This window comes from Hyperoodon ampullatus (genome assembly GCF_949752795.1).
Source record: "Hyperoodon ampullatus genome assembly, chromosome: 4".
Lineage (NCBI taxonomy): Eukaryota > Metazoa > Chordata > Mammalia > Artiodactyla > Ziphiidae > Hyperoodon > Hyperoodon ampullatus.
This window is the reverse complement of record NC_136917.1, coordinates 84,611,332-84,629,974: the sequence shown is the minus strand read 5'-3', so window position 1 is coordinate 84,629,974 and position 18,643 is coordinate 84,611,332. Positions and strand designations below refer to the sequence as shown.

General features: G+C 36.1%; 1 protein-coding gene across 1 annotated transcript; it reads right to left on the bottom strand.

Annotated features, from left to right (window-relative positions):
• Window positions 1-1,274: 1,274 nt before the first annotated feature.
• STARD4 (StAR related lipid transfer domain containing 4) lies at window positions 1,275-18,435 on the bottom strand (the record flags this gene model as incomplete). Its single annotated transcript, XM_079702262.1, has 6 exons — window positions 1,275-1,504; window positions 2,781-2,895; window positions 3,784-3,910; window positions 7,632-7,681; window positions 8,641-8,754; window positions 18,397-18,435. 6 exons carry the CDS (start codon window positions 18,433-18,435, stop codon window positions 1,275-1,277), a joined length of 675 nt encoding a protein of 224 aa, XP_079558388.1.
• Between the last annotated feature and the right edge of the window lie 208 nt (window positions 18,436-18,643).

Below are 18,643 nucleotides of genomic sequence, written 5' to 3'. Positions count from 1 at the left end.
TATTAGCCAAAAAAAAAAAAAGAAGAGCAAATGAAACAGTGGAAACAGTAATAATAACACATAAATAACTCACATTGAACACTGGAACAGATTTCAAGATGTGTGCATGTACACAAATATAAATACAGACAAAAATTTGCACAGACCCTGAGTTCCCTCAAGTTCTCATCTTAGATGTAAACTAGGTGGATAGTTCAAAAGCCAAAGACCATGTGGAATGTTAAAATCATTTAGGAATGTTCATTTAATGCAGCCACAGAATCGAGGGACATATTATAGTCCATTCTAGTTATAAAATGACTCATCCTGGCATTTAGATAAATCTATGAATGCATTTGTTCTAGTTCCAGACTGAAGTTACATCACAATTGTGAATGCTTATGACGTAGTTATACTTTATGAGTTGAGTGACACATTTAAAACTCAATCATGTATAAAACATTCACTGAATTTGACTTTCTAGAGAGATGATTCTCTATTGGTCAGTATTGGATAACACCGTCCATTTCACATAACCCAGAATACTGTCCGATCAATGTGGTGTCCCAGCATATATCGGGCAGTTTTTCACACTGTCTTAATCATTCATAAATGCTTTTAAGACTCCCCAAATAAAAGCCCATAAAGATATGAATATATTTTTAAAGATATCTATAAAATAATGCTATCCAGGTATCAAAACTGAGTTACATTTTACTATGATACCTATTCTTTTCTTATTTCTGATATTTTCAATAGGTAAAGTAGTACAAGTCAACTGACAATGAAGTTCATCTTTATAAAGTATAGAGAAGAGCTTTTCTTCTTTAGTCCAAGATATTGTTGAACTCAGAGCATACGAGACGCATTAATATTTAACTCCTCCCAAAATTAAAACTTTTACAGAATGTTCATAAAGCTCTAAAATAGGTGATTTTAACCTACCAGCATGAAGCGTGGCTTTCTCTAATTTCTAAGTAGCCAAAATATTCATACTGAGGCCCTATTCAATTTCTTAAGAGTTTGTGTCAAAGAACTATATCTACTTCTTGGTGGATTTCTGTCATACTCTCCATTCCTAGACATATCACCATACCAAACAATGTGCAAATAACTGTTTAGGAAAACTGAAATGCCCACACTAGATAGCTATTTACTTTAGGAATAAAATAAACCAAAAACATCTCAAAATTTTCTACAGGCTATGCAGAAGACAGGAAAGGATGATTTTTACAGGCCATGCAGCTAAGAGAGAGAGTTGATTCAGGGAATATAATACTATAAATTTAAACATATTATGCCTTTTGTAAGGCTTTTTGTAAATCACCATAGAAGTTGATTAAAGTGCTTGCCATGGCTGTATCTACTGCAGACTGGGGAATCATTCCACGCAGATCCGTCTGAATATAGCCTGTCAAAAGACTCCGGTTTGGACTGTCTTTAAGAGGAACACAAAACCAACCACAGGGATGGTTGTATCCACGAACAAATTCTGATCTCTTTTCACTCCAGTCAAGACTTACCCCTACAAGGCAATTTAAAATGACACTATTAATAGCAATGACTGACATTAATCTAAAACTCTCACTAAAAAATATTATCAGATTTCTTATTTACATATTTTTCTTCTCATCCATGTAGATGAAAATTAAGCCCCAAGAGTGACCGTGGAAGAATGAAAAAGATAATTACTAAGTGGAATTCTGACAGAGGCTGGTAGATATGTAATGGGGAAAGTTCTAATCCCTTCAGAATAAATGGCATCATGTCATCTTGGTAACTCCTTGGAAACTACAAATCTTCTCTGTAGCAGCCAGGCCTCAAGGTACTAATAATCAAACCTATGTACAACCACTGCTCCCCACAGGCACTACCATATCAAACTTTGGTTCTGGCTGGTTCAGATTAAACAGGTAGATGTGTACCTACAACTGCCAACTCAAATATATCGTACATACAAAAATATTAATTTACCTATAGATATATTTTAGAAAGCAGGAGCCTTCTAATAGTATCTTTAATTTTGAAAAGAAAAATATTACACAGATCAAGGAAGGAAAAGTACTCTAACACATACCAAGCCTATTTTTTCTAAGTATATGACTAAGAAGCTGTTTCTTGAGAGTGACTTAGAAGGAAACCCAACGACTAGATCCCTTTCTTAGAGGCAGTCATGCGTTCCATATTTGTTAGCTGTGACCTGAAGGATACTGTGTAACGGGGAACAGAAACTCATCAGAAAGATTGCAAAAACCTTCTCGATATTGTTATTTTAATCCCTAGGGTTTAGCATTTGCAAACAGAGCTTAGTGATTATAAAATAACTATGGGGACTTCCCTGGTGGCGCAGCAGTCGTTAAGAATCTGCCTGCCAATGCAGGGGACACAGGTTCGATCCCTGGTCCGGGAGGATCCCACATGCCGCGGAGCAACTGAGCCCATGTGCCACAACTACTGAGCCTGTACTCTAGAGCCCACAAGCCACAACTACTGAGCCCGCATGCCACAACTACTGAAGCCCACGTGCCTAGAGCCCGAGCTCCGTAATAAGAGAAGCCACCGTAATGAGAAGCCCACGCACCGCAGCAAAGAGCAGCCCCCGCTCGCCACAACTAGAGAAAGCCCGTGCATGCGCAGCAACGAAGACCCAATGCAGCCAAAAATAAATTAATTAAATAAAATAAAAATTTTTTAAATAACTATGAAAGTTGCAAATATATCTTGTGTAGAAAGAAACATCCAGCCTAGAAAACAAAGTTTAAAACAAACCAAGAGAAAGTAAAAGGTTTTGAGACAATTACCACAGGATAAAAGTCCTTCTTTATAGTCCACAGTATAGGAGAAGTCAACAAACTCTCTTGGGGAAATTATATTCCAAAGCTGACCAGCAGTAGTATAACGCATCACACAGCAATTCTGAAAGAGAACAGGTAACAGCTGTTAGTACTATAGGAAACACATACATAGACTCATATATCATAAGTTAATCTTTAGTAAAAAATTAACACTCACTTGAAATGTGTTATAATAAATATTAATAACATTTCTTACAGTGATTCTGACAGGTTTAGATCTCTATTCTATATCTCACGGTGACTGTATGGACTTGAAGAGGATATACAATCAAAACACAGAGGTAAGTTACCCAGTATCCTAATCTCTGTTTCAGTAGAGTCACCTCTTATCCTATATGATAAAAGTGGAAGCAGGTAGTATAGACTGTAGGTGTATAAGATAAAATCCACAAGTACTTTGACTAAGACACCAAATATATCAATAAAGGAATTCAAACATGGCAAGGAATGAATTAATAAAAACAGACAAAGAAAGAAAGCCACTTAGGTTACATAATTCTCTAATGCCTAAGGTGGCATTTTTATCTTTGATTTTGGCTAAATAGTAATGGAAAACCTACATACTATTACCTAGAAACCTGAATATGATGGTGGTATTTTCAGAATTTTAGATTTCAGAACCTCAGCTAAAGTTTTACAATTAAAGACACTGATGATTTTCTTAAGCAGCAAGGATAAAGCTATTGCAGAAAACAAACTCAGTTCTGACTAACACTCATTAGTTAATATGAGGAAACTCAAGCTTTTTAAAAGGCAGCAAGGATTCCCCTGTGAGATCTTTGCCATGACTACTTATTCTCAAAGCAATGAATATAATGAATGCAAGTATACACACGTGTTCACGTGCACATGCGCATACATACACCCCCCACACACACACACTCACCCAAACACTCACACACACACACACACACACACACAATTTGAAGCAACATTTCTAAACAAATACCTCTTCAAAGTACTCCAAAATATCCAATGAGGTCATTAAGCTGTCCCAATCCAAGCGACAGGGACCTGGGCGTATATGGTCTATTACACTATTGACGACATCGTCTATAACACCTTGGGCTTTGAAGCTGGAGAAAACATATTAAAGTCAAATGCTATTAGAATGAAAATTTTCAGCATGCTCTCACAGTTCAGAGCTCACATCAAAAAAAATAAAATTTAATGAAGATTTTTTAAAAAGAGTAAATCCCGACTTTTCTGATAAATTAGGTTCTGTCAATTATTTCATCAGAATGTACTCTAAAACGTCCTCAAATCTAATAAGAGATCTGAAGGCTATCTTATGCATTATCATGAACATAGTAAAATACCTTCATGTTATGGTGTAGCCAAGAGCAGTCTGTAGAACACTGTAATGCTTCTATTTATTTCGTATGCTGTTCTTTTCTCAGCTATGCTCTAACATGTTATTAGTATATGCGTATTCTTACCCTAACTTTTGAAACCTTTTTATTAGGAATAGAAATATAGGTCACCCAAGAATAGAATGCCCAGGATTGACTCATGAATAATATCAGAACTTGACATATTTCAAAGGTGGCATTACATACCAGTAGGAAAAAGATATACTAGTTCAAAAATATTGTTTGGATTCAATAGTTATCCTAACAGAGAGAATAAAGACTGAATTCTTACTTCACATCATTCAAAATAAATCCAGATAGACTAAATACCACTATGTAAAAGGTAAAAATTTTTAATTTAGAGAAAAATATACAAGTGACCATCTTTGTGACCTCAGGATACAGGGGGATTACTTGAATACATAAAACACACAAAAACACAAATTACACAAATGGTTAAAATTTAAAACTTACATACCACAAATGACAAAATAAGTAATTTCTTTAAAAACTAGCCACAGAGTGGAAGAAGATAAGTGCAACACATATATACAGATATATACTTATTATAGAGGATATATGATTAATTCCTATGAAACAATGAGAAGAGCACAATCCAAACAAAAGATGGGCAAAGGACAAGGTTGACCTGAAATGTCAATAAACTTAGAGAAGATGCTCAATTTCACTCATAATCAAGTAATTACTAGCAAGATACCATCTCATACCCCTGAAAAACCGGCAGAGATTAAAAACTTAATAACAAGTGTTGAATGGAAGGGAATTAGAACTCTCAAAGTGCTACCACCACTTTAGAGAGCAATTTGGCAACATGCAGTAAAGTGGGATGATGTATGTCCCTAAGAAACAGGCACATCCCAAGAAAATGATACATGTGTGTAGAAGGAGACATGTACCAAAAAGCTTACTGTAGAGAAGAATTCACAACAACCTGAAAATTCATCAGTAGGCAAACTTGCAAACACAGAAAAACACATTGTGGTATATGAATACAGAAGTGAAAGACTAGATCAACATGTAACAACATGGGTAACTCTTGAAAACACAGTATTGAACAGAAAAAATTAAAGCGCATTACTAAAACAAACACACACACACACACACACACGGTCAAAGTGTGAAATAGGAATAATTAATACACACAACTTCAAGAGAGTAGTTATCTCTGGGGAGGAAAGAAAAGAGAGATAGATTGGCTTTAACTCCATCATTGTTTTCAAGGGTCTTTTTTCTCTTTTTAAGCATCTGAAGCCTTTTTATCATTTTGTAAATCTCTCAAGCTCAAGCTTATATTATGTTCCATCCTAAGTCGGCTCTTCTGCCTGTGTTCTCTAACTTGGGGTGAGGGTGGGGGTAGGAGGTGGGTAATACAAATTACTTCAGGCACAAATTAGAAATCTAGGATTCAATTTCGACTCTTCTTTCTCTCTTAACCCCATTCCAATAGTCAGAACTAATAAGTCACCATGTTTCATCAAGATGATTTTCCAAACGTAAACTGCTTAGAACAATATCTGGTTTTCAATAAATGTTAGTTATCATCGCCATCATCATCATCACCACCACCATCACTATCATAAATCTCTTTCAAGTTCATTTGTCCTTTTCAACTCCCATGCTATGGCCTTAGTTTGGGAACTGTGTGTCCAACTCAACACTGCATCAGTTTCTAGCTCTTCTGATCATATAACTCTTTAAGAATCTGAAAAAAGCCACAGATCTCTTCCCAGGAATATACACATTGTCACAAAACTTTGTATACAATCTTAGGGACATTTCAAGAAGCTAGCCATGGACCCCCAGGATACAAGCTCTTCTCTAAATTTTCCATGCTCATTTCTGTCTTTCACAATTGTTATTAGAATAAATGCAAAATCCTCTGAGGACTTGGGATGTATGGGTAGGGTTGAGCAGTAGGTAACGCAAAACTGAATGCCTTAGTTTAGAATTCAAAAATCCTTCAGGGCTTCCCTGGTGGCGCAGTGGTTGAGAGTCCGCCTGCCGATGCAGGGGACACAGGTTCGTGCCCCGGTCCAGGAAGATCCCACATGCCGCGGAGCGGCTGGGCCCGTGAGCCATGGCTGCTGAGCCTGGGCGTCCGCAGCCTGTGCTCCGCAGCGGGAGAGGCCACAACGGTGAGAGGTCCGCGTATGGCAAAAAATAAAAAATAAAAATCCTTCAGACATCCTCTCCCCACCCCCATACTTAATGCTCCAGCTATACAAACACAACTTCAACTTCCCTAAATAAACTCCTTAAAGTGTTTCCCATCTGTGTGAACGTAGTAAATGAAATTCTCTCTGCCTAGAATATGAATTTATCCTTCATTCCCTAAGAAATACCTATTCGTTCTTTAAGACTCCGCTCCAATATTAGTTCCCCTATGAAGTTTTTCCATATCACCAAGCATAGTGCTTCTTTGGCACTTTTTACACTTTTTCAGCCCCAGCAGGGATAATCTAAAGGATTAACTTCTACACTTGCTTACAATGTTTAATCCAACTCCAGTTTCCCTGTCCTTCTCATAAATACTGTACAACTTATCTTCCTGGAAATGCTATCTTTGGTAATACACTTCAAAATACTCTGTATATAGTAAGTTCAGTCAACAGTTTCATTTTAAAAAGTGCTGAGTCCCAAGGATGTGACTATTCCGCTCCAATTTCACATGGCAACTATCTCCTCTGGCTTTAAAAAACAGTATTTTTTTACTGGTTAAAGGCATAATTCGTGTTCAACTATATGCAAAAATCAAAAAATAGAAATAAAAATCACACATAAAACTGACATCTAGAGGTATATATTTTGTGTTAAATAAAACATTTTAATATATAAAAAATATATACTTAAAGTCAACCCATGATTGTGCTACATACAGTTTAGTATTCTGCTTTATTCACTTTTCATTGTATCTTGAGCATTTTATTATGTTTTTAAAGACTGTAAAATAGCACACTTTATAATTTAATCATTCCCCAACAATTGATTATTTGGGTTGTTTGTAATTTTTAATATTTTAAGTAATACTGTGATGGAAGAGACAAGTTTAAATAACTATTAATTTTCCCATGATTTCTTCAAGATAAATTTCTTAGAATAAAATATGCTACAGCACTGAATAAATGCAGAAAGAATATTAGAAGGGTCTTATACACCATAGTAAGAAATTAAGATTTTATCAGCTATCTGATATCATTATGATATCATTATAATCCCCTCACCACCAACTCTGTCCACCAGGGATATGAACATTTTAAAGGCTTTGAATTCATAACAGGATTTGCTTCTCAGAAAGTTTAACATCTTAAAGCAAAAGCCAAATTTTGCTGGCAATGATCTTTCAGTGATCATGTGTGTAGGTGTGTATATATCTGAAGTTTAGCAATGTCCTAAGAGCTATGTAACACTACAGGAATTTACTTACAGATATCCATTAAATTCTTCTGAAGGTTTCCTCCAAATTGTTACATCTTTCTAGAAAAATAAAAACAGTGTATACTGATAATTACATATAATATCTGGATATAAACCTGGATATAAAACTGACAATTTCATAAACTCTACAGCATTAGCTTTTGCATGAAAATAAAACATAAGTAAATATTCAAAGAAATATGCAAAAGTAATTTATACCATAAAATAATCCATATCTGAATTTCTTCTGTATCTGAAAGTAGTACACATCTTACTTAAATTACAACCCCCTACAAAAGGTTTTTCAATAGCTTAATGACACCAAAACACTGTTAAGATTCGGTGATGGCACTATCTCATTGGCCATTATTATTTGCCTCATTCCAATCTCATCTATTTACCATTACTGACACATTTAGACTGAGATAAAAGAAATGTTAAATACTTCATTCTGAACTTGCTCACATCTTTTTAAAATTAAACAATTCAAATCTATTATGACAGTGCTACCTTGAATTAGTCCCTACATTTTTTTCCAGATCATTTCCCAAGAAATTCTGAACAGCAGAATAGCCAGAGGACTTAACTGGAAGGGTCCTGGGTTCGAGGATTGGCTCTGTCAACACTCAGGTACGTCATATTGGTAAAAAAAGAATACTAACTGGCCATTCTCAAAGACTTGTCAAAATATCTGAAACAATTTCAAATTATCAATTACCATACTTCCTTAAACTGACAATGACACATTTTATTTACTGACTTGAGAGGCTGCTCTTTACAATCTTGTTGCCATGAGTCTATTCTTGTGTCCAATATCTGAAGAACTAATGAAAGCAGTGCAGGATTACTATGTTCCTTCCTTTATGAGACAGTAAACCATCAACTTTATTAGCACGTTTATCTATCCCACACATTCATCTAAAGTATGGTCCATATTTTTCCATACCATTTTGAAAGTCGTCCACCAGCTCATTAGACAGAAGATACACCCTCATACATAAGTAATTTAATTAATTTACCATTTTCTTAGCAACTCGCCACTTTTCATCTTCAAGGCTGTGGTATTGGATGAGAGTGTTTTTAAGTCTAGTCGCCAAAACAGCTGCCTCAGGCAGGTCTTCCATTTGTTTTCCCTGTTACAGAGACTAAGATTATCATCAGCAAACACCAGAGTTAGATGCAGTAGACCAATGGGTCTCAAATATGGCTTCATAAAAGAATCACCTGGGGAATTGTAAAAGATACCTATACCTGGACCCCATCCCAAATCAACTAATCAGGATCCCTGAGGGTAAGACCTGGCCTAGATTTTTTTTTCTAAAAGCTTCCAAGGTGTGGAACACATAGGGATAAGAATCATATATGCTGAGTTATTAAAATCACTCATATAAAAAATAAAATACAATCCTATTTCCCTTTCTAATAGAATCTAACCCAAAAGAATAAATTATAAAATTCCAGATAACTTAAAGAAAAAAAATAGTGCTTTTTCAAAAATACAAAAATAACACACAAGGCATAAACTCTTTTAAAATTCCTTAGCGATTCAGCCACTGAAAATTTTCATTTTACCAGCCAACAGATATAGGACTCATTCTAGCAAACAAATGACAACCACAATTGGAAACCTCCTCTTACATCCTTTAAGGATAGGACTAGAGACCTCTGAAGAATTTCAAAAGTTTGAAGAACTCTATTGTCTTCAATGTTTTATTTCATTTGATGAAGTGTCACAGGATTCAGTGAGGTATCTGTGTAACATAGGAGGTGATATGAAGACCTTAGAACCATCAGTACAGCATAAATAAGTGGTTTATAATTTTAAGGCAATAATTTTAACTATACAGAGAGGAAAGTACTATATCATTAATAATTCCAAAGGTATGTTATTGTTCAACAATACTTTAAAAGGGAAATGATTACTAATCTTTAAAGATAATAAACTTAATATAATGAGGGATTCTATAATGTGATCATTTTAAAACAAAAACAACAGGAACTATAAACCTGCAGCCTGCGAAAAGGAGACCCCAAACACAGTAAGTTAAGCAAAATGAGAAGACAGAGAAACACAGCAGATGAAGGAGCAAGGTAAAAACCCAACAGACCTAACAAATGAAGAGGAAATAGGCAGTCTACCTGAAAAAAATTCAGAATAATGATAGTAAAGATGATCGAAAATCTTGGCGATAGAATGGTGAAATTACAAGAAACGTTTAACAAGGACCTAGAAGAACTAAAGAGAAAACAAACAATGATGAACAACACAATAAATGAAATTAAAAATTCTCTAGAAGGGATCAATAGCAGAATAATGAGGCAGAAGAACGGATAAGTGACCTGGAATATAAAATAGTGGAAATAACTACTGCAGAGCAGAATAAAGAAAAAAAAAAGAAAAGAATTGAGGACAGTCCCAGAGACCTCTGGGACAACATTAAATGCACCAACATTCGAATTATAGGGGTCCCAGAAGAAGAAGAGAAAAAGAAAGGGACTGAGAAAATATTTGAAGAGATTATAGTTGAAAACTTCCCTAATATGGGAAAGGAAATAGTTAATCAAGTCCAGGAGGCACAGAGAGTCCCATACAGAATAAATCCAAGGAGAAACATGGGAAGACACATATTAATCAAACTATCAAAAATTAAATACAAAGAAAAAATATTAAAAGCAGCAAGGGAAAAGCAACAAATAACACACAAGAGAATCCCCATAAGGTTAACAGCTGATCTTTCAGCAGAAACTCTGCTAGCCAGAAGGGAGTGGCAGGACATATTTAAAGTGATGAAAGGGAAAAACCTACAACCAAGATTACTCTACCCAGCAAGGATCTCATTCAGATTGGACAGAGAAATGAAAACCTTTACAGACAAGCAAAAGCTAAGAGAATTCACCACCACCAAACCAGCTTTACAACAAATGCTAAAGGAACTTCTCTAGGCACGAAACACAAGAAAAGGAAACGACCTACAATAACAAACCCAAAACAATTAAGGAAATGGCAATAGGAACATACATATCGATAATTACCTTAAATGTAAATGGATTAAATGCTCCCACCAAAAGACATAGACTGGCTGAATGGATACAAAAACAAGACCCATATATATGCTGTCTACAAGAGACCCACTTCAGACCTAGGGACACATACAGACTGAAAGTGAGGGGATGAAAAAAGATATTCCATGCAAATAGAAATCAAAAGAAAGCTGGAGTAGCAATTCTCATATCAGACAAAATAGACTTTAAAACAAAGACTATTACAAGAGACAAGGAAGGACACTACATAGTGATTAAGGGGTCAATCCAAGAAGAAGATATAACAATTGTAAATATTTATGCACGCAACAAGGGAGCACCTCAATACATAAGGCAAATACTAACAGCCATAAAATGGGAAATCAACAGTAACACAATCATATTAGGGGACTTTAACACCCCACTTTCACCAATGGACAGATCATCCAAAATGAACATAAATAAGTAAACACAAGCTTTAAATGATACATTAAACAAGATGGACTTAACTGATATTTATAGGACACTCCATCCAAAAACAACAGAATACACTTTCTTCTCAAGGGCTGATGGAACATTCTCCATTATAGATCATATCTTGGGTCACAGATCAAGCCTTGGTAAATTTAAGAAAATTGAAATCTTATCAATCTTTTCTGACCACAATACTATGAGACTAGATATCAATTACAGGAAAAAAAATCTGTAAAAAATACAAATACATGGAGACTAAACAATACACTACTTAATAACCAAGAGATCAATGAAGAAATCAAAGAGGAAATCAAAAAATACCTAGAAACAAATAACAATGAAAACACGATGACCCAAAACCTATGGGATGCAGCAAAAGCAGTTCTAAGAGGGAAGTTTATAGCAATACAATCCCACCTTAAGAAACATCTCAAATAAAAAACCTAACCTTACAGTTAAAGCAATTAGAGAAAGAACAAAGAAAACCCAAAGTTAGCAGAAGGAAAGAAATCATAAAGATCAGATCAGAAATAAATGAAAATGAAATGAAGGAAACAAAAGCAGAGATCAATAAAACTAAAAGCTGGTTCTTTGAGAAGATAAACAAAATTGATAAACCATTAGCCAGACTCATCAAGAAAAAAAGGGAGAAGACTCAAATCAATAGAATTAGAAATGAAAAAGGAGAAGTAACAACTGACACTGCAGAAATAGAAAGGATCATGAGAGATTACTACAAGCAACTGTATGCCAATAAAATGGACAACCTGGAAGAAATGGACAAATTCTTAGAAATGCACAACCTTCCAAGACAGAACCAGGAAGAAATAGAAAATATGAACAGACCAATCACAAGCACTGAAATTGAAACTGTGATTAAAAATCTTCCAACAAACAAAAGCCCAGGACCAGATGACTTCACAGGAGAATTCTATCAAACATTTAGAGAAGAGTTAACACCTATCCTTCTCAAACTCTTCCAAAATATAGCAGACGGAGGAACACTCCCAAACTCATTCTACGAGGCCACCATCACCCTGATACCAAAACCAGACAAAGATGTCACAAAGAAAGAAAACTACAGGCCAATATCACTGATGAACATAGATGCAAAAATCCTCAACAAAATACTAGCAAACAGAATCCAACAGCACATTAAAAGGATCACACACCATGATCAAGTGGGCTTTATCCCAGGAATGCAAGGATTCTTCAATATACACAAATCAATCAATGTGATACACCATATTAACAAATTGAAGGAGAAAAACCATATGATCATCTCAATAGATGCAGAAAAAGCTTTCGACAAAATTCAACACCCATTTATGATAAAAACCCTCCAGAAAGTAGGCATAGAGGGAACTTACCTCAACATAATAAAGGCCATATGTGACAAACCCACAGCCAACATTGTCCTCAATGGTGAAAAACTGAAAGTATTTCCACTAAGATGAGGAGCAAGACTAGGTTGCCCACTCTCACCACTATTATTCAAAATAGTTTTGGAAGTTTTAGCCACAGCAATCAGAGAAGAAAAAGAAATAAAAGGAATCCAAATAGGAAAAGAAGTAAAGCTGTCACTGTTTGCAGATGACATGATACTATACATAGAGAATCCTAAAGATGCTACCAGAAAAATACGAGAGCTAATCAATGAATTTGGTAAATAGCAGGATACAAAATTAACACACAGAAATCTCTTGCATTCCTATACACTAATGATGAAAAATCTGAAAGTGAAATTAAGAAAACACCCCCATTTACACTGCAACAAAAAGAATAAAATACCTAGGAATAAACCTACCTAAGGAGACAAAAGACCTGTATGCAGAAAATTATAAGACACTGATGAAAGAAATTAAAGATGATACAAACAGATAGAGAGATATACCATGTTCTTGGATTGGAAGAATCAACATTGTGATTAGAAATGCACAACCTTCCAAGACTGAACCAGGAAGAAATAGAAAATTTCTATTTTCTATTTCTATCTGTCTCTCTGAATGAGATCCTTGCTGGGTAGAGTAATCTTGGTTGTAGGTTTTTCCCTTTCATCACTTTAAATATGTCCTGCCACTCCCTTCTGGCTAGCAGAGTTTTTGCTGAAAGATCAGCTGTTAACCTTATGGGGATCTTTCTACTACCCAAAGCAATCTACAGATTCAATGCTGTCCCTATCAAACTACCACTGGCATTTTTCACAGAACTAGAACAAAAAATTTCACAATTTGTACGGAAACACAAAAGACCCCGAATAGCAAAAGCAATCTTGAGAAAGAAAAACAGAGCTGAAGGAATCAGGCTCCCTGACTTCAGACTATACTACAAAGCTACAATAATCAAGACAGTATCATACTGGCACAAAAACAGAAAGATAGATCAATGGAACAGGATAGAAAGCCCAGAGATAAACTCACGCACATATGGTCACCTTATCTTTGATAAAGGAGGCAAGAATATACAATGGAGAAAAGACAGCCTCTTCAATAAATGGTGCTGGGAAAACTGGACAGCTACATGTAATAGAATGAAATTAGAACACTCACTAACACCATACACAAAAATAAACTGAAAATGAATTAAGACCTAAATGTAAGGCCAGACACTATCAAACTCTTAGAGGAAAACATACACAGAACACTCTGTGATGTAAATGACAGCAAGATCCTTTTAGACCCACCTCCTAGAGAAATGGAAATAAAAACAAAAATAAACAAATGGGACCTAATGAAACTTAAAAGCTTTTGCATAGCAAAGGAAACCATAAACAAGACAAAAAGACAACCCTCAGAATGGGAGAAAATATTTGCAAATGAAGCAAAGGACAAAGGACTTATCTCCAAAATTTACAAGCAGCTCATTCAGCTCAATATGAAAAAAACAAACAACCCAATCCAAAAATGGGCAGAGACCTAAATAGACATTTCTCCAAAGAAGATATACAGATTTCCAGCAAACACATGAATGAATGCTCAACATCATTAATCATTAGAGAAATGCAAATCAAAACTACAATGAGATATCATCTCATACCGGTCAGAATGGCCATCATCAAAAAATCTAGAAACAATAAACACTGGAGAGGGTGTGGAGAAAAGGGAACCCTCTTGCACTCTTGGTGGGAAGGTAAATTGATACAGCCACTATGGAGAACAGTATGGAGGTTCCTTAAAAAACTAAAAATAGAACTACCATATGACCCAGCAATCCCACTACTGGGCATATACCCTGAGAAAACCATAATTAAAAAAGAGTCATTACCACAATGTTCATTGCAGGTCTATTTACAATAGCCAGGACATGGAAGCAACCTAAGTATCCATCGACAGATGAATGGATAAAGAAGATGTGGCACATATATACAATGGAATATCACTCAGTCATAAAAAGAAACGAAACTGAGTTATTTGTAGTGAGGTGGATGGACCTAGAGTCTGTCATACAGAGTGAAGTAAGTCAGAAAGAGAAAAACAAATACTGTATGCTAACACATATATATGGAATCTAAAAAAAAAAAAAAAAAAAAGGTCATGAAGAACCTAGGGGCAAGACGGGAATAAAGATGCAGACGTAGTAGAGAATGGACTTGAGGACATGGGGAGGGGGAAGGGTAAGCTGGGACAAAGTGAGAGAGTGGCATGGACATATATACACTACCAAATGTAAAATAGATAGCTAGTGGGAAGCAGCCACATAGCACAGGAAGATGAGCTCGGTGCTTTGTGACCACCTAGAGGGGTGGGATAGGGAGGGTGGGAGGGAGGGAGACGCAAGAGGGAAGAGATATGGGGATATATGTATATGTATAGCTGATTCACTTTGTTATAAAGCAGAAACTAACACACGATTGTAAAGCAATTATACTCCAATAAAGATGTTAAAAAAAAGAGTAAATACTGCAAACAAATAAGGCTGAAAAAATAAAGAAAAAAGATATGAAATGGAAAAAAAATAAAATAAAATGATACAGAAGTTCAGGGAAGAAAAAAAAACGCTTTTCCTCTATTCTCTTATGCCCTGTCCCTGAGACCTCAATTAAATTGACAAAAGATAAACAGAAAAAAAGGCAAAGTTTACTTGATGTCAATATTTAATTTTTTTATGCAGAGAGGCTTTCATAGAAAATAACTGGAGACCCAGAGAAGCTTATATACCCGGAGCTTATGCACCATCTTAAAGGGTGATAAACTCTGGAGAAATGACAAGACAAGGGAAAAGGGGTTTGAGCTTCTAGGGGTGGTAAATTATGGCAAGATAAATATATGGGAAGACACTAATAAAAGGTAAAGGCAAAAAAAAAAAAAAGGTAAAGGCTATTTTAATGAAGTTTGTTTGTGTAGACCATCTCAGTGTCAACTTTCTATCTCCAGTGATAGCAGTTATTCTCCTGGTATAGGAGAGAGAATAGGGAAGACCTTCACCAAAGGATATTTATGTCCCATTTTTAGGCAGATAGTGGAAGGAAAAATAGTTCTTTCTGTGTCTGCTGCTTCTTAATTGCCTTCAGCTCAAAGTAACCTTCATTCTGAAGTGGCATGTTTTGGGGTGGCATATCCCTTCAGAAACATGGGAAAGTATATATAGAAAAGTCAGTAATATAGAATTTTGGATCTATGAAAGTGATGTGAAATATTTAATAATTATAGATCCTACCCATAAGAAGTGGATTAGCTCATTAAAAAAGTCTGCCAGTCAGGAGTAGATCCCATTTCCACTCAAGAGACTGCCAACTTGATAGCCAGTACAATGACCTTATTTAAGGGTATGTTATAAACAAACACAAGTTCTTAGAGAGGACTTGAAAAAGAAATTTAATTTATCCATTACTAAGGATCATTATGATTAAACAACATTCTTTAAATCCAAAGGTCACATGCCAGGTTCCTGTGGCTAGCAGATAAGAGTATTTTCAAAACTCTTTGATAGAAATCAAAGATGAAGTGGAAAGCTACTGTTAGCATAGACAACATTACCTTTAGGTAAATCTAGCATACAAAAAGTAAGCAATAAAAACTACCTATAAAGAAGAGAATCTGAAACTTTAAGGTGTTTACCTTAGTTATCATTCACTCCTACTGGTTAGTATAAAATCCAAACTCCCTAATATGGCTTATGGGCCCTTTTATATTTTGGCCAAGCTCATTGCCTAATTTCTACTCTTCTTTCCTGGACCCCTCTTAAGACTATGTTAGCTCCCCTGCCAATGTTAAAAACTCCTATTAATGAGCCTCTCTAGTGGTGGTGGAGTAGGAGGTAGGAAAGGAAGAAAATAAAGTAAGTATAAACTTGGAAATCTCTCTTTTAGCCAATGAAGTATTTAACCAGGCAGTTAATCTTGATGAAAAAAATCCATGCAAGGGTTAAGTCCAAAAGGGAATAACAGTTACTTTCTAGACTGATCATCTGTGTTTAGACAGGCAAGACAGAGACTCTCTCAAGAACCAAGGTGGGGTGGGGATAGGGGAACAATATTGGGGTTATCAAGGTCTTGGTGCTCTCTTAATATAATAGGGCACTCACATTAATTGAAAAGAAAGCATGCAATATGCCCTATTGCAATCTCTATCTGTGGAGAATGTCAGGAAATGTTTTAAATACCATTCTGAACCTTATAGCAGGAAACTCTCCAACACTTACATGTCAGAGAAAACAGGTACCACTTAAGTGTATCAGAATCTAACAGCTCCATAAATGGGTTATATACTCTTGACAATTCTACAGCCAGGTGCTGAGTAATGTCCACCTTTTTTCTTTCTTACTCTAACCTTTTTGGTCACGTTTTCTATGTTTATGTTTTTGAAGTGACTACTAGTGTAGGCAGTTGCTGCCACCATTGAGTGGGCAGCCTTCACAGGTTAAAAAATTTTCTTGAGGCCATCTATCAGCACCACAGTCTTTGACCGATACAATTTTAATTTTTGTCAAATGTCAGTGAAATGGCCATAGGTTTTAATTAACTATGGAATATAATAAACATTTTAACCTCTAATAAAATGTGAATGCCATAAAAATCCGTTTGTACTTATGTAGTATGATTGAGTCAGAATTCACGTATTAAAGAAACTCATATCAGAATCATTTTACCTTCCATTACCTGATTGATATGTTTCATGTTTGTGAAGAGCTTCAATTTAACATGCCATAGATCTTCCCCAAGATGTGCAAACCAAGGCCTTGTAAATTAAATTATATTTTCTACCTAACATAAAAATTTCAGCATAGGCTTAATTGCCAATCAATTTTGAATTAGTAATTTAGCTTTTCCAATTAGTCAAGTATGGTAGTTTCTCATTTTTGAGACTGGCTGTAGCAGGAATGCAACAGGGTAAGTCTTCATCTGCAATGTGACTGATGATACTCCGATTCAGTGCTCACTTTGGCTTATTTTAGGACAAGCTTTACAACACCAATGAGACTTTTACAACACTTAAGACAATATTAATTTCTAATAATGTCACAGCTTTAAGTTTGAGTCCAAGTTAATGTTCAAGCTCCTAATGCTCTAATCCTTTATTGAAAAAATAATAATAGCTAACATTTATTGATCATTTACTATGTGATCAGCCTTTCTGGCCACTTCAAATTGTATTATTTCATTTAATCCTCATAAATAACCTTAAGAGCCCATCCTATTATTGTCTCTATTTTACAAAAAAGGAAAAAGTATCAACACGGAGGTTAAGTCACTTGTCCAAGATCACACAGCCCATAAGTGATGGAGCCAGAATTCCAACCCAGGACCTCTGCCTCCAGAGACTAAAGGTCTATTCTGTAAAACACTGGATGCTGATCAAAGGCTGCAAGAGACTCTAAAAATCTGACATCATGTTGAATTTGCCGTATTTTGTCTTGGCTGCTGAACCTAAAAAATCTCAGGTAATCTTTCTTAATTGTAAATTAGGGATAACAGCAACATTAATTTATTGAGGAATTACAAGAGTTAATATATTTAGTACCGAACTTGGAAGATAGTAAGCACTCAGAAAACACTGCCTCTTAACAACACAGCTCCGTGAAAGCCTGGTGTGAGGGAATGGACCTTCTGTTGTCTGTGCACCTACTAAGAACCAGGGAGCACTGTGCCCATCACAGAACGGTATCTCAGTGAATCTTCACCCAGGCCCCCCGAAGCCAGGTTATTACCGCCCTTTCCCCATTTAACAGATGAAGTAACTTAGGCCTAATCGGCGTCCTAAAGCTGGTGAACTGGGTGGAGGAGGAGAGGGGCAAGCCCTGGGATCCAACCAGCGTGACCCTTGCCCTCAGTTTTCTCTCACCTGTGAGGTCCACACGCGTCCGGACGCCGGTTCCGCCATCCTGGACCTCCACGACGGCTTCCCTCACCCACTGCCCGAAGCAGCTCCGGGAAGACGACCCTGTCGCCCCGCCTCCAGGCGGCCTCACCTCCGTGCTTCACCTCAACGCTACTTGAGGTGAAGCAGGGAGTGCGACCGAGATCAGGCGTGCCAGGTAGACAGGAAACTCACGCTTTCTGCAATACTAACTTTACAGCTCTCTCGGCTT